The following is a 16,615-nucleotide window of genomic DNA, read 5'->3' as shown; positions in this document are numbered from 1 at the left end:
ACAGGCTTGAGCCACCGCGCCCGGCCGCTTTTAACACATTTTTATGTATTTCTTACCTTTCAGGCATTTGTATCTTTTTAAAAAAAGTTACTGTTGGCCAGGTGCAGTGGCTCACACCTATAATCTCTGCACTTTGGGAGGCCGAGACAGGAGAATTGCTTAAGTCCAGTTCAAGACCACACTGGGCAACATAGCAAGATCCATCTCTACAAAAAACACAAAAACTAGCGAGAGCAGATAATCATCTTCCTCAGAAAAGAAGAATTTTCCAGACCCTCTCCTAGTATAGAAAAACCACATTCTCCTTAGGGGCTGTTCCCAAGTGGTTCCTCCTAGAAGCAGCTAGGTTCAGAAGAGGCTGGGTCTGATTTTTTGCCATCCCCTCATTATTCCCTCCTTTTCTTCAAAATCTTGCAAATGGTAGAAATTTAATAAATGTCAAATGAATGGATGGATGGGATCGTGCTTTCATCAACCTGTCTTCTAAGGCCTGAAGAGCAGGGAGAAGCTATTAAAATTCTTTAAATAGTAGGCTGTTGGGCCAACGAGATCTCTATCTTTCAGTGTGAATAGGTAAGTGAAAAGCAGGGCAACTTCAAATGGTATATACATATACAGAGTCCTATCAGCGTTAAAATAGAGAAAGCTTAAAAACAATTAGCCAGGTGTGGTGGTGCACACCTGTAATCCTAGCTACTCAGGAGCCTGAGGTAGAAGAATTGCTTGAGCCCAAGAGTTCAAGGCTGCAGTAAACTGTGATCACACCTCTGGATTCCAGTTCGGGCCAAGAACGAGACTCTGTAAAAAAAAAAAAAAAAAAAAAAAAAAGAAGAAGAAGAAGAAGAAAAAAGAAAAGAAAAGAAAAAAACCTTCCTTCAAGTTGTTTCTTCCTTGGAGTTGGCAATAAGAGGAAAGGTGATAACTTTGCTCTTTGCTGTTTAGCCCCAGGGGAGGGATCAGCCCTGTGGGGAACTGGGCTAAGTTATCAGAGGTTACTTACTGCCCTTGCTAAACTCTAAAGAGATTCATTTTTTAAAAACTGATACATAATATTTGAACATATGTGTATACACAATGGAATACCATTCGGCCACAGAGAAGGAAACCATGAAGAGATTCCTTTTTAATATATGTAGCTGAATGCCAACTTGTCTCACGTTCCCCTTCTCCTAGGAAAAAAAAAAATGTGGATTTTCTGAAGCACCTACCTGGAAGTACATACAGATGATTTCGTAAACTTGAAGCTGAGAGTGGATGGAATTGCTACTAGGAAGACTGTAGCATGAGCAGGAGCAGAATCCTGGGGAACACACTTTTAGCGACAGGAGTCAGAAATCTCAGAGAAGCAGGGGTTACTGGTGGGAGCACGGGGCTGCTCAGAGCCTAGTAAAAGGAAAAGGTTTTAATATCATTTGAAGCCACTGTGGTGCTCCAAGAGGAAGCTCCTGTCATCCAGAGAGCAGTGAGCTCCCAAGCAAGCAGAGACTTCAATCCCTAAACGAGCATAAGCTTCATTCAGGGCATTCACTGGCCACGACCAGGGACGCCCAGCACCTAGTGCAGGGCCTGCCCTGGAAGAGGTCAGTAGTGCAAAGAAGTTAGGGCTGGAAATGGGAGGAAATTCGAGCATGCGTCCCAGCCGGAGGTTGAGCTCGCGGACGAAGAAGAAGGCAGAGCTGGGAACCACGCTAGGGCTTTCCGTGTGGGCCGCGCCTGCCGGCCCTCTCTGTTGTCCCACTTGGCACGGACTGGGCTACCGCCCACAGCTTGACTTCCGCCACCAGCGACCAAGGGAACCAGATCCCAAGGGAACCAGCACTCCTGGGCGTTCGCGGCCCGAAGCCTGAGGTTCCCTCCCGGCCCCGGCAGGGCGGCCCCGCCTACACCCGTTGCGGTCCCGCCCCCCGCGACCGCCCCGCCTCCCTCGGGTCCCAGCGCCGCCGGCGGAGGACAGTAGCATGGAGGGCGGCCTGGGGCGTGCTGTGTGCGTGCTGACTGGGGCCTCCCGCGGCTTCGGCCGGACGCTGGCCCCGCTCCTGGCCTCGCTGCTGTCGCCCGGCTCCGTGCTGGTCCTTAACGCCCGCAACAACGAGGCACTGCGGCAGCTGGAGGCCGAGCTGGGCGCCGAGCGGTCTGGCCTGCGCGTGGTGCGGGTGCCCGCCGACCTGGGCGCCGAGGCCGGCTTGCAGCAGCTGCTCGGAGCCCTGCGCGACCTCCCCAGGCCCGAGGGGCTGCAGCGACTGCTGCTCATCAACAACGCGGGTAAGACCCCGAGACTGAAGCGGGCTCCCCATGTGAGCGCCCACTTCCTCCACCGCTGGGGAATTTAACAGCGACTCCTAGGGAGTCAGATAGGACGCCTAGAAATCTAAAGCCCTAGTTGTTCCAGCTTGAGTAGCAAGCGGAGGCGAGGTGTACAGGAAGACTCGGTGCCGTCGGGGCAACAGTCTGCCCCCACTTCCTGGAAAATTGGCCAGCCGGGTTTTCCAAAGCGCCTGTAGAACTTTCCCGATCTCCTTGCTCTGCGCCCTCTGGCGGAGGCCTGAGTCAGGGCTTCAAGTCTCCAAACAAGTAAAGTCGCTGCTTCTCCAGAGGACCCCTAGAGCTCTCCCTCAGCAAGTCAGGTGCCTTCTCCTTCTGCAGCTTGGGATGGCTGGGTTCCCCAGGTGTGTCTTTCCGCAGAGCTGGGGAAGAGAGAAGCCTTTTCAGAAGCGCAGCTTCCTCCTCTAGGTCTGCATGGGAAGAGGGTATCTGGAAGAACTTGGGAGGGCTGAGAAGAAAGCCCCGCCTGCCCTGAGTTACTCCTAAGGGTTGGTTTTTCAGGCTCTCTTGGGGATGTGTCCAAAGGCTTCGTGGACCTGAGTGACTCCACTCAAGTGAACAACTACTGGGCGCTGAACTTGACCTCCATGCTCTGCCTGACTTCCAGCGTCCTGAAGGCCTTCCCGGCCAGTCCTGGCCTCAACAGAACCGTGGTTAACATCTCGTCCCTCTGTGCCCTGCAGCCTTTCAAAGGCTGGGCGCTGTACTGTGCAGGAAAGGCTGCTCGTGATATGCTGTTCCAGGTCCTGGCGCTGGAGGAACCTAATGTGAGGGTACTGAACTATGCCCCAGGTAGGTGGGAAGTCCTGCCGTCCCTGTCCTCCAGAACCCACTGGTGCGCCTCTGGGGGCTGGGCAAGCGGCCTAGTCCACCCCCTCCAGGAAACAACCCACAGGATTTTGTCCTTGAATCCTGATCCATGACCCGTTAGGGGAAATACAGACCCAGGGGAAATAGAGGTGGTAGGGTCCGGGGATACTGGCAGAGAGTGAGGAGTTGCCTGGACTGGAGGGTAGGGCAGGAAAGTCTGAGGTATTAGATGAAGTTTGGGAGAAGACTGGGGTTTGAGTACCAGGCCTTCCTCATGTGAAATGGGGAAGACGCTCCCTGCCTCACAGGGCACTTTGGAAGACTGAATGAGATACTGTATGTGAAAATGACCCTGACCTGTGAAGTGTTGCCTCATTGTTAAATAGGACTGACCACACTGTATTGCACTATGCATCTGTGTGTTCCCAACACCTAGCAAAGCACTACAGTAAGGCAAGCTGCAGGACATGCTAGCTGTATGGAGAGCAGACAGGCATTGTTGAGTGCTGACCATCCCTGGCTGAACTGTGCTGGAACACTATTGAGGATACTGGGATATGTACAATAGAGCCCTTATTTTCATGAAGGCCAAAGGACAGGGAGTCTTGTGATACTGGGTCTGGTTTCTGATGCTGCAGCGCCCCTTTCTTAATAGTGAGGAGTCTCTTTTAGGCTTGAGGTTGCTGCAATCAGAAAGTGGTGACAGAGTAGCCATGGAAAGCCTGAGCAACTTGGGCAGTGATCCAGCAGTCTGTGTCCCTGGGGAATAGGGTCAGGATCCCAGGGCAGACAGGTAGAATGGCCTGCACAAAGCACAGATGTGGCAGGCCTACATCCCACCATGTTTCCAAGTCCTTCCTCACGTTCTCCTGTACCCCAGCTCCTACCACCCCTGTCCCCCAACACACATGCACAATTATTCTTGCAACCAACATTCAACTCATCATCCACTCTGAGCTCAGCCCAAGGACTCGCACAAACAATGGTGACCAAATGTAAGCTACAACCAGGAGCAGAGCAGACTCCAAGAGGCCACATGGCTGCATTTGGTCTCAGGAGGCTGCCCCGGGCATTATGAGGGAGCTGAGATTTTCAGGAGGTCCCCAGGGCCTGAACCAAGGCAGAGGCCAGTCTGGTTTTCATTTTGGTCTCAGGAAGAATGTTGTAACAGGTGCTCAGAGATAGAATGGGCTGTTTGGAAAGGCAGCAAGTTCCCTCTCAGCAGGGATGCACAGGTCATTGGAAAACAGTCAAGGATCAGGAGATAAATTCTCCCTCTAACCCTGGAATTCTCTGATTTTCTGCCCTTGAGGACCATTAACTGCAAATACTGGGGTGCATGAGTGATTCTTATGTGAGGAACGGAATGTGCTTGCAACAGTTCAAAAAGGGAACAATTCCCTTTAGGTGGGGAGACTAGAGATGGCTTTATTGGAGGTAGCTGAACTGGACATTGACCTTGGTTGTTAGCAGATGGAAGGCATTCCCGATGAAAGGAAATAAAGGTGCGAAGGCTCACTGTGGGTGTGGCAGGTCTTCCGGTTTGCCTGTAGGGTAGGTGTGCCCAGAGGAGGGCACACTAGGATGCTTTGAGTACTAGGCCAGGCTAGTGGGAAGCTGTTGAGGGGTTTTGAGCAGAGGAGTGTTGTGATCCCAGTGATGTTTTTGTTTGTTTGTTTCTTTGTTGAGACGGAGTCTCACTCTGTCACCCAGGCTGGAGTGCAGTGGCGTGATCTTGGCTCACTGCAAGCTGCGTATCCCAGGTTCACGCCATTCTCCTGCCTCAGCCTCCCGAGTAGCTGGGACTACAGGCGCCCGCCACCATGCCCAGCTAATTTTTTGCATTTTTAGTAGAGACGGGGTTTCACCATGTTAGCCAGGATGGTCTCGATTTCCTGACCTCGTGATCCGCCTGCCTCAGCCTCCCAAAGTGCTGGGATTACAGGAGCCACCGCCCCTGCCTCAGCTCAGGCAATTCTAGCACCTCAGCCTCCAGAGTAGCTGGGATTACATGTGCATGCCACTACGCCTGGCTAATTTTTGTATTTTTAGTAGAGGTGGGGTTTCACCGTGTTGACCAGGCTGGTCTCAAACTCTTGACCTCAAGTGATCCACCTGCCTCAGCTTCCCAAAGTGCTGGGATTGCAGGTGTGAGCCACTGCAGCCGGGCCCCAGTGATGTTTTAGTGGAGTAAGTTTAGTAGAGGGCTACAGGAGCTGAGGCAGGGAGAGAAGCAAGCTTGTAAAAAGGACCTGATTGTCGGGATACGTACACGCTGAAGGGTCCTACCTGGTGCCTGGTTGGCTGTGGGGGCGAGGAGGGGAGGGAAGGAGGAGGTGATGGAGGTTTTGAGTCTGGGAAAAGAATACTTCATTAATAGAAATGGGAATGTCAGGAGGTGGTGCTGGTTGGACAGGAGATGAGAATCTTGGTTTTAGACATGGTAATCTAGAGGGTCCATGTTCATTGGGCTTTTGAATTTCAGTCCAGAGCTTGATAATGACAAATTGGAGCCTTTGACAACCCTGACCACACATTTCAGCCAAGATGACGTGTTTCCTCCGGCCAGACCTGACTCAGCCCCACCCCCGACATACAACAGGGACCTGAAACCTTCTGCCCTGCCTCGGCCATGTTCCCTCATCGTCTGCTTTTCATCCTCTAGGTCCTTTGGACACAGACATGCAGCAGTTGGCCCGGGAGACCTCCATGGACCCAGACATGCGAAAAGGGCTGCAGGAGCTGAAGGCAAAGGGGAAGCTGGTGGATTGCAAGGTGTCAGCCCAGAAACTGCTGAGCTTGCTGCAAAAGGACGAGTTCAAGTCTGGAGCCCACGTCGACTTCTATGACAAATAAGCCCATGTTTTTGGCTTCCTGAACCTTTTCGTCCCCACTTTCAGACATACCCCAGAGCCCTGTGGCTCCCCACACCCTGCCATAGGGGCAGTCCTGCCTTACACATAGAAACACTCATGCCTGCTGCCCTGCCGTCAGGCACAGCCAGCTGTGAGCTCCCAGATCTTGGCCTTACCTGTTGTCAGGAGTCTGTGCTGTGCACCCTGGATTATGAGGATGGTAGGAGAGAGGTTATGGGCATTGGTGTCTCTATCCCCAGAAATAGAACTTAAGGAGTGGGAAGAGCAGGAAAAGAAGCTGGGACACAGAAGAGAGGAGGTTGTGTCTCCTGCTCATAGCAAGCCTGTGGGGAGAGGGAAGAGTGATCTGGTGTGGAATAGGAGGACCCATGTAGATTCACAGATGGCCTAGATGGGAAGAAGAGCAGATGGTACAAGTTCCAGCCCACATAGATGCCCCTTGCTGAGGGTAGCAGGACCTTCTTTTGCACTTTGTGTCCTCACTCTGATGTCTCTTTCCTCCCGAATCTACCACCCCTCCCCCAGGCTGGGAGAAGGGGCTCCTGGGTGTCTGTATACATGCCAAAGGCAGATACAAATAAAATACAGATTGTCCTTTTTTCATGCTTGCTTTCTTCTCTGATACAGGGTCTGTGACTAACTTCCTGGTTCACTGGGCCCAAGGTCATTCCCGAGGCAGTTAACCCAAAAGTGAGATGTTGTCCTTATTTCCTAGGGAGCTGTCCTGGGGCCATCTACCTCCAATCATCAAGCCCCACTCAGTGGCAAGCCCAGGTCCAAAGTTGCCCACGATCGGCATGCCTGCTCTTTTGTGTTGTTGCCCATGCCAACCCCAGCCTTGACAGCCCTTCTCTCACCCTGGGCTATTCAGAATACCCATCTTTTACGGCCCAACTTACAGCCTGCCCTCCGCATGGCCCTGGAGCCTGGGTCTTTTCCCCGACTCTGGATTCCCAATTCCACCCACTGTCCACATGGCAATGCTGTGAATGGATACCAGCTGCTATTGGCCCTCTTGGCGTTGCCCATCTGGCCCAGCCCATGGTCCAGGTCCTCAGTGGGGTGGGCTTAGGACCAGCATGCCTTTGGGGGAGATGGGCAAGATTCCAAGAAATGGAAGCTCTGAGAAATCAGGGCTTCATCTAAGCCAATCCTTGTGCAGGTTGGTAGACATAGGCTAGACTGGGAGCTCCACAGCAGTGGTGGTCTGCAGCCAGCACCCTGGCCCCTGGCCATATTTGGGAGGAGGGAGCATGGTCCGCTGCCGGCTGACTCCAGGACGCCGCCTGCCTCTGAGTGTGCATAAGAGAACTCCTCCTTGTGCTCAGCAGAGGGCGCATGGAGGCCGCGCCTCTTGCTGAAGGGCAGGCCCTAGGCTGAAGCTGGCAGCGCCCTGCCTGCTCCCCTAGGAGGGAATGGGCGAACGCTTGCCTGGTCCAGCAGAGGCGTTACCCTCATGCACCCATTGAAGTAGAAATCACTGGGCTCAGGTTCCTGCTCTGCCACAGCTGGTAACCCAGGGCAAGTTTCTTCTCTGTGCCTCAGTTTCCTTATCTGAAAAATGGATTATAATGGCACCTAGCCTAAAGGGTTATTTTGAACATTAAGTGACCTAATGTTTGTAAATGTTCAGCACAGTGCTAGCATTGTGGTAACTGCCCCGTAGGTGCTAATATTATTTATTGCCTTTAAATATCAAGATCCAGATCATCCTGGAGCCCTGCTGGAAGCCTCCTCTCCTCTAGGCGGCCCAGACATCCTCCCCTGGCTGACTTGAGGCAAAACCTCTCACTGTACTGCCCCTATTCAGCCTCCTGGAGGTGAGGGTGGGGTTTGGTCTGGATACCTTGTCTTGGATTTACAGAAAAATGCATGAACTTTGGAGTCAGGAACCTTCACTTCCACTACCTTGTCTGTGACAGAGATGCTGTGGGGAGTTGGGCAGAGCCCTGCTCTCTCTCTGGGCTTCAGTTTCTTTAGAGCAGTGAACTCCAAGATTCCTTCCTGGACACCCTCCTCTGAGGTGTTTCCAGTGTGATGAGGCAGTGGATTATGGCAGCCTGGGTTGCCTTTCGTGCCATGGTGGCTGGTAGGTAGGTTTCCTCACCCGGCCCCTTGCTCCTGCGGGAGTATGAGGGTGGGCAGTGCCAGTCCAGCTCCTTGTGAATGATCATCGGGGTTGACTCTGTCCCTCCCCTCTAGGCTGGTTGGCCAGGGGCTTCGTGAGGAGTACCGCTTGTCCCCACGAGGTGGCGAGGCCCTCCCATGCCTGACATTTGTCTTCTCTGAGCCCAGAGATGTAAGAGCTTTGGAAGTGCTCTCTTGGGCTGTCTCTCCCTGCAGTCCAGGATTCTGGACTCTCGGGGGCCCCCAGGGAACTGGGGAGATCAGAGATGGGCAGCAGCACTCTTCCTGCCAGGTCCCGAGGCCTCTTCAGTGACCCACGGTCTCTGGCCTCAGGGATTTCCCAGACCTTGCTCCCAGCCCTGAACTCAGCCTCCCCAGGTCCCCCCACACTGAGGCAGGGAGGCTTTTGTGGCAGCCTCCAGGCCATAAGCAGCCACCCTCCAGGGACTAACCATCTGTGTTCCCCGACTGCATGACCCGGCCTTGGCCACCACACACATGAGCACACGTGAGTGCACACATGCAAATACATGCCTGCACATGCCCAAGGCCCAGCTGCTGGAGCGAGCAGGGCCATAGATGAGCCAAAAGATAAACAAGTTTCCTCTTTGTCTTTGGTGTGAGAGTGCTGGACGGTTTTTGGTTTTGTGTTTAATACGCCTGCACTGGGGCCAGCAGCTGGCCTGTGAGGAGCAGGAGGAGTGAGGGGAATATTCCAGGCCAAAGCCAGTGTCCAAGAGCATGATCAGCTGGGATTAGTCTGGTCAAGAGGTTCCCCCGAATCTCCAATTCCTGTCCTTCCTCCCATGAATAAACACATGTGCCCCCACACCAAGGCTGGCGCTGAGTCTGTTGTCAGTCATCAGGGTCACATGCCCAGGATGTACTCCATCCTAGCATCTCCCCCTGTCTCACCCCAGAGAGCCGGGCACTGGGATGCTGCCTCCTAGCATCCTTCACCTTCTTCCGTCCCCATAGAACATGGCCTCATAGGCTAGCAGGCATGCGGTAATTCTGACTCGTATAGCAGGTGTGCACATTCCCGGGTGAGCACACCCAAGAGCACCCAGGCATGCCCTCGCTACTGGGCTCCCGTGTGGTGACAGAGAGGTGGGTGAAGATGACTCCCAGTCCCTGGGGTGGAGACCCCCATTGGGTGGCACCTCTCCAGCTCTCACATCATCTCTCAGTAATCTGGGGTGTAAAAGAGGAGGGGAGTGGACCAGAAGCCACTAGACAGCTTGCTGGAAGCCAGCTGAGGAATCACTCCGAACCTCTGGAGTCAGTTGGGGGAGCCGATGATGGAGGGTAGGGCTCCAATCCTGGAGCAAGCCATCCTTGCCCCACTCCCCAGTCCCAGTCCTGAGGTCTCCCACCTGTGGTGCTGGGAGATGGGGAGCAGCACAGATGTTGTCTCAGACTTTTGAAGTAGAGCCCACTCCCACCAGGGAATTACTGTTACTTCCCAGCCAGCCTCCCCTACCTCACCCTTTGTCGCTCCTTTCATCCATGGTAACTCCATCTTCAGCCCTAAGTGCCCTTCATGTGAGCCGGGAGAGTCCCAGACTTCTATTTTCAGTGAGGAGCTGGAGGAAAGGAGGATGGGAGAGAGAAGGAAATGCCTATCCCTTGGGGGCTCCTCCCCCAGCTGACCTCAGTGGCTCAGCGTGGTTCCTCAGCTAACTAACCTGAAAGCTGTCTAGTAGCCTCTTAGTCCACAGGACCGCCCAAGGACAGCCCCAGATTCCCCTATCTCACCCCCTGGGCAGGAGCCCTATGCAAAGGACAGGGACAGCTGCATCATTTTCTGGAACAAAATAGGCTTTTTCTAAGAGTCCCTCCTTGTGGCCTGCCTGGGTGACACAGGAAAGGGACCAGGGGCAAAGTGAGGAGTTGAAAGGAGGCAAGTCCCGTCGAGCATCCAGGCAGAGAAACAAAAGCAGACACCGCGAGAGTCAAAGACAGAGACAGGGCAAGCCGGACAGTGAGAGAAGATAGAGAAAGGGACAGAAATGCAGGGAGGAAACAGGCAGAAAGATTCGAAAATATAGTAAGACAGATTTAGATGAAGGGAGAGAGATGGCGGGAGAAGCCACACACCCTCACACACTCACACACGCTCATACTCCCTCTCTCTCCTCCCCCCCTCCCTCTCTCTCTCACATACACACACTCACACACACACACACACCCGGGCGTGCGCTCACGCAGCCGCCCTGAGCCTTGCTGGAAATAATCCCGTTCGCGACGCCAGGGCCTCAGCTGCACAGGCGTTGCCGAGCTGTTACCTTGCACATCTGTCAGCTCCAAATGTAGAAGCTGTCATAGGACTGTATGTGTGTGAGTGTAAGAGTGTGTGTGCATGCCTGTTCCTCCCAGAGAATTCTGAGGCCTTGGTCGGCAGAGGGAGATTCCCAAAGGCCCAGAGGCTCTCCAGGAAGTCCAAGCCCTGGGAAGCAGGTCTGCTCCTTCCCTTCCTGCACAGGAAGTGGCCACAGGGCCGCCCAGCTTTATGAGATAGCCCACTGGACTTGGCTTCTGTGGCCTGGCTCGGCCACTCACAGCCATGGGGCCCTGGGCAGTCACTTCTCAGAGCAGCTGTGTCCTGCTTGTCAGGTCGAGATGTTGGGTAGCTATGCCACCTGGAAGGAACCCAGACGGGGTGATGAGCACCTGGTCTGGTGTGTGTCAGTCACTTCCGGTCGTCAGGGATTTTTCTCTGAGAGCTGGAAAGTCCTTCTTGTGTCTGACTCCCACTTCTGAGAATGTATCCCACACCCAGGTCCCTCTGGGGCACCGAGAACATTGCCCTCCTCTGACCCACTCTTCTCCATGCCAGTCTCCTTGCTGGACTGGAGGATGGGCCTTGGGCACCGACTCCGGGCTGCAAAAGGTCCAAGAACCTCAAGCACCAAGTCTCCAGGAGAATAGCGTGTTGGCACAAAGCCTGGAGGACTTGAGAATGTTGAGCCTTTTCCTGTAAGGATCCTTGGGTAGAAACTTTTCTCTGGTGACTCTTTCCAGGTTTTCAACCCCACTCCCTGGCCCCAAATGTCAGGACGTTCTTCTTTTGTGTTTGCACTTCCTCCTGCTTTAATCTAAGTGTATCACAGATAAATTTCATAGCAATGAGAAAGAGGCCCCAGGAACTACCTAGTAAGGAGGGCAGCTTTTTCGCTCCAGGTAAGAGGAAAGAGGGACCCTGACCAAAGGGACCCCATCCTGTATTGGTGCTCTTCCCACAATGCCATGGCCACCCTATTTCATCCTCCCCCGATCCATGGAACTGACCCCTTGAAGACTTGAATACAAAGGCCCTGCCATCCATCCCACAGGCTGGCACCTTCACCCCTGTCCTGGCCTCATCAGAAACCATCTTAACCCCAGGCCATCTCTCATGCCGTCCTCAGATCCATGTTTCTTTCTGCCTAAAGGCTGGATGGAACAATCTAACAGGCATTGTATGCTCATGGTGCTCACAGCAGGGTGTTCTGAGAGAGGAGATGAGGCCAAAGACTTGAATCAGTGGTTCGAGCCCAGAAGCCATCACCTGGAATGTGTTCTCCCCAGGGACCTGGGTCTCCGAGTATGCACATTACGGATATATATGAATCACACATGGGCCTGCCCTGGGCCCAAGCTGTGTGTGTGTGTCTCTGTGTGTGTGTGTGTATATATATATATATATATAACTGTTTGCCACCTTAGAATTAGTCTTATGGGGGTTTGAACATTCAGCTTTTCTTATGCCTGGAGGGGTGTAATTGTGTGTGTACCTGTGTATAAGTGTTCTGATGTAAAACTTACCAGGTAATGGTGTGGTGTGCAAATGTGGGTTTGAGTATATAGCTGTACATGCACACCTATAAGCCTATTGTGTGAATGTGAGTGTAACTTCGAAAACTACTGTGAGCACACACGAGCATTTGTATTTGAATAACAGTGGGTCTGTGTGTTTAAATCATGTATGCATCAACAGTGTACATATATGTGATTATGAGTGGTGGTATATAACCACATGTTGTATTTCTGGGTTGCTCTCCATTCATAATTGGGTGTGCATGTGTGCACACGTGACAGGTTGTTACCTTCCAAGCAGGAGCTCATGCAAAGCTGTGCATGAGATTTATGTGTGTGTGATCTTGACACGGGACTGGTGTCCCTGGATAAATGAGTGTGTTCAGGCCTGTGACTGGGGTATAACAATTGTGTGTTGACAAACTGCAGACACCCCTTAGGCCATGTCCAGTGAGAAGGAAAAGTGTAAATGTTTGTTGAACACAAAACAGAACAGCCACAAAATGCCAGGCCCTGTAGTGGCGCGGCAAATCATGGAAGTTTTTTCCTCCCTCTCCATCTCTCCCTCTCCCCAGCATCTCGGCCCCTCTCTGGCGTCGTTCCCTCACACCTAAGCCCAATGGTGTTTTGCAGGCTTTCAGCTGTTACCTCAGTCCCTCCTCGCCTCATTCCCGATTCACTCCGTTGCTATAGGTATGTTTGAAACCCCAGCGTGGTAGATTTTAATTAGTCTTCCTACAGATGGCCAATTAACATTCATTACTTTTGCCTTGAGCGATTAATTATGAGTTTGGATAGAAAAGGAGAGAAGAGGAGAGGAAGATGGGCAGGTGAATGAAAGGAGAAAAGAGAAGGGGGTTTGATTGGGAGTTTGGAATTTTTACACAGAGCAGGCTGGTGGGGGAGAGGGTGGGAAAGAGCCGTTTCAATCCCCTCACTCCCAGCGGCCTCCCTCGGCCCACAGCTGCTCCGGGCCCCTAATCGGCTTGGCTGGCCCAGCCCTCCAGGAAAATAGAGCTCACACCCTCGTTTGGGAGGCCTTAAGCCTTTGGTGTTCCCTGACCCCAGCCCTTTCATAATACCGGCCCTCTTGTTTCTTGTGCCAGAGCTGGGTGGGAACTGTGTCAGGAATCGCCCAAAATATTGCAGATAACCCAGAAAGGAAGCTCTGCTGCCAGTCACTCCTTGCTAGAATTGCAGTGTCTCACTATACAGATGAGAAAACTGAGGCCCGCAGAGGAAATGACTTCCCCTACCTCGGGCCCCTGGGAAGGTCGCGGAGAGTCCAGCTTCATTGACTCCCCAGCTCTGTTCTCTTTCTGCTGCAACCAGGGTGGTTTATAAAGATTTTGTGCAACATTCCATGAACAGGCTGATTTCAAATACAATTCACATCCTTCGCTGTGCACCTAATTGCCAAAGGTCCTGTGATTTCCCGGCCCATTGAAAGACTCCTTGAGTGTTGTTGGCTGGGTTCAGGAGTCGCACCTGTGTTCCTAATCCTAAATTCATTCCAGGAGTGGGGAATAGATGCCTAAATGTAAACAATGGTCTTTTGGGTGGTAGGATTCCGAGTGATTTTCATCTTCCTCTCTCAGATCAGCTGTATTTTTAATTCTCTGTAGCACAGATACATTATTTGAACAAAATAAAATATGTAAGCTATGCCTTCATGTTACTTGAAACTTTTTCAAAATTTATATTGTAAAAAGAAACAGAAAAGAAGTCCACATTAGTTTATGATCTTTTTTAAAAGACCACAAATATGTACATCAAAATTTTGAACACTGATTATCACTTGAATCAGCCTGCTTGAATTCAAGTCACAGTTCTGCCACCCACTTCAACAGTGTCCTCATCTGTTAAGTCGAGTTAAAAAGAATAGCCATCTCATAGGGTCGTGAGAATTAAAATAACGCGTGAAAAGTCTTAGAACAGTGTCTTGTATCTAGAAAAAGCCCAACAAATATTATCTATTATGAATATTAATAACAGTAAGATTTTAAAATAGTGGTTATCTGAGTGGTGGTATTTTAAGAGCTCTTTTTGTTTTTCTGTATCTTGAAAAATTTTCCACAAAGAACATGCAATACCTCGATAATAAGATAGTGTAATTTGGAAGAGAGAGAGGAAGGAGAGAAGGAAGGAAGGAGGGAGGGAAGGAAGGAGGGAGGGAAGGAAGGAAGGAGGGAGGGAAAGGGAGGAAAGGAAGGAAGGATGAAAGGAAGGAAGGCGAGAAGGAAGGAAGGAGAGTAGGAAGGAAGGAGGGATAGAGGGAAGGAAGGAAGGAGAGAAGGAAGGAGGGAGGGAAGGAGTGAGGAAAGGAAGGAGAGAAGGAAGGAAAGAGGGAGGGAGAGAAGGAGGGAAGGAGGGAGGGAGGGAGGGAAGGAAGGAAGGAAGGAGAAAGGGAGGGAGGGAGAGAGGGAGGGAGGGAAGGAAGGAAGGAGAGAAGGAGGGAAGGAGGGAGGGAGGGAAGGAAGGAAGGAGAAAGGGAGGGAGGGAGGGAGAGAGGGAGGGAGGGAAGGAGGGAGGAAAGGAAGGAAGGAGAGAAGGAAGGAAGGAGGGAGGGAGAGAAGGAAGGAAGGAGAGAAGGAGGGAAGGAAGGAAGGAGAGAAGGAGGGAAGGAGGGAGGGAGGGAGGGAAGGAGGGAGGGAGGGAAGAAGGAAGAAAGGCAGATGTATTTATTCTGCTCAAAGCAAATGTAGTTCTGCTGTTTTAGACCTCTATTACACTTCTATCATTTTGGCTGGGCACGGTGGCTTACGCCTATGATCCCAGCACTTTGGGAGGCCGAGGTGGGCAGATCACCTGAGGTCAGGAGTTTGCGAACAGCCTGGCCAACATGGCAAAACCCCATCTCTACTAAAAATCAAAAAAAAAAAAAAAGTTAGCCAGCCGTGGTGGCGCACACCTATAGTCCAAGCTACTCAGGAGGCTGACGCAGGAGAATTGCTTGAACCAAGGAAGGGAAGGTTGCAGTGAGCTGAGATCTCCCACTGCACTCCAGCAGTTAGGGCGACAGTCTAAAAAAAAAAAATTCCACTATTTTACCCATAGTTGTAATAGTTATGGCTATGGTAGTTATGGCCTATGTCCCCTGGAGGTCTTACTGATAGCATGGCAAACATTCTCACCTTCAGGAAACCCCCTCCATCTCCTCTCCTGCTTGACTAACTCTTCCTCATCCTTTACATCCTTAGCACCTTCCTTGGCCTATCCCACTCCCCGCACACGCCTGGCCTATGCTCTTCCTGTGGGGCCTCTTCCCTTCCGGGGTTGTGTGGTTTACTGTCCAGATGTCTGGTAAGTGGGAACTGGAACTCAAGCCTTGTGTCTCAGGGACACATTGTGGGGTCTGCCAGTCGGTGTGCATCCCTTCCCTTTTTCCCAGGACGCCGCCTCTGCTCACACTTCATCTTTGTTCCCTGTGACTTCAGCATGCATGCAGCCCTGTCCTCAAGGCCTAGGCCCACACTGAACTGCAGCTTCCTTCCATGTCTCTCAGTTCACATTTCTAAAAGGGAGCATCTGGTTGGCCTAGGGCCTCTTTTTGAGCCTCTTCACAGGTCAAGGGAGGATTGGCTGCAAAGGGCTGGGTCTGGCAGTCTGGGCTGATGTTGCAGGATGGGGCAGAGACAGGGCTGTCCCCAGTACTGGGTAGGGGTGATGGGTGGGCTGCAGCCTAGGAGAAGCATCCCAGTGCCTTTGTGGAGGCAGAAGGAGAAAGAAGAGCTAAAACCAAAGGCTCCCTGGACACACTGGAAACCCAGACACGGATGTGGGAGAAAGGAGCCTCTCTGACTCTCCTTTCGTTTGGGGGCATGGGCCATAGATTGAGGCAAAAAGGGGGTGAGGAAGGCCTGAATTTCTGTGTGAGAACCAAGGGTAGTGGCCACCTTTTTCTTTTCACATCATAGCCCCAGAGTCCGTGGTCCCTTCCAAATGGCTTTCCTGAGTTGTAAAAATGCAAGTGTAAGTGGCAATCTGACAACTCCAAAGGGCACTGCTTAGGGGAGGTGGGTAGAGAGGGCTGCTTGGAAGACGTGAGACTAAAACACGCCTTGAAGGTTGAGCAGGGTTGGCATTGGTGGGGAGAAAGAAGGTACGCTAGCTGGCCAAAACCTTGTGAGCAAAAGCACTGAGGGGGAAGGGGCATAGGGTGGGAACAAGGATTCCAGCTAGTCTGGTGGTTTGCGGTCTGTTAGAGAGAGGTGGGTGAGACCAGATAACAGATGCCTTTGAAGCAGAGGGGCTTACATGGAGCCGCTCTCCTGGGGGCAGGTGTCTACATTATCAGGCCCCTGTTCTCAACAGCAGGCGTCTGAGACTTCTCCAGGCCTCTCCCCGCCACTGACGGCCACCATGCAGGGGATCCAGTTGAGAGTCCCCTCCTGCAGCGCTTTCCACACTCATCACATCCTTCAGCTGGCCAGATTTCCTGACTGTCCTCTTAACCTAATCAACCCATTTCCTAGTGTGTCTGGAGACCATCTGCTGTAGAGGGGAGTGAGATAACAGACATAAGCACTGCTCTCAACGTCTTAAGAGCTGCTCGGGGGAGATAGACATGGGTAGGGCAGTTTCATGTTAAAGGAGGTGCTCTTGACCAGGAATACAACAGGCCTTTGGGGTGGGGGCATGAGGATTGAAGCCAGGAGGGCCTCTCTACAGGGACTGCTCTC

General features: G+C 52.2%; 1 protein-coding gene across 1 annotated transcript; it reads left to right on the top strand.

Moving 5' to 3' along the window:
• Nucleotides 1–1,923: 1,923 nt before the first annotated feature.
• Nucleotides 1,924–6,607, top strand: SPR (sepiapterin reductase). The gene is made up of 3 exons (XM_005575613.5): nt 1,924–2,262; nt 2,824–3,114; nt 5,798–6,607. The coding sequence occupies exons 1-3, from the start codon at nt 1,959–1,961 to the stop codon at nt 5,986–5,988; spliced, it is 786 nt and encodes a 261-aa protein (XP_005575670.1). The 5' UTR covers nt 1,924–1,958; the 3' UTR covers nt 5,989–6,607.
• The last annotated feature ends 10,008 nt before the right edge of the window (nt 6,608–16,615 follow it).

This window comes from Macaca fascicularis, chromosome 13 (assembly GCF_037993035.2).
Source record: "Macaca fascicularis isolate 582-1 chromosome 13, T2T-MFA8v1.1".
Lineage (NCBI taxonomy): Eukaryota > Metazoa > Chordata > Mammalia > Primates > Cercopithecidae > Macaca > Macaca fascicularis.
Note: the sequence above shows the minus strand (reverse complement) of the source record. Positions and strands in the feature narration are given on the sequence as shown.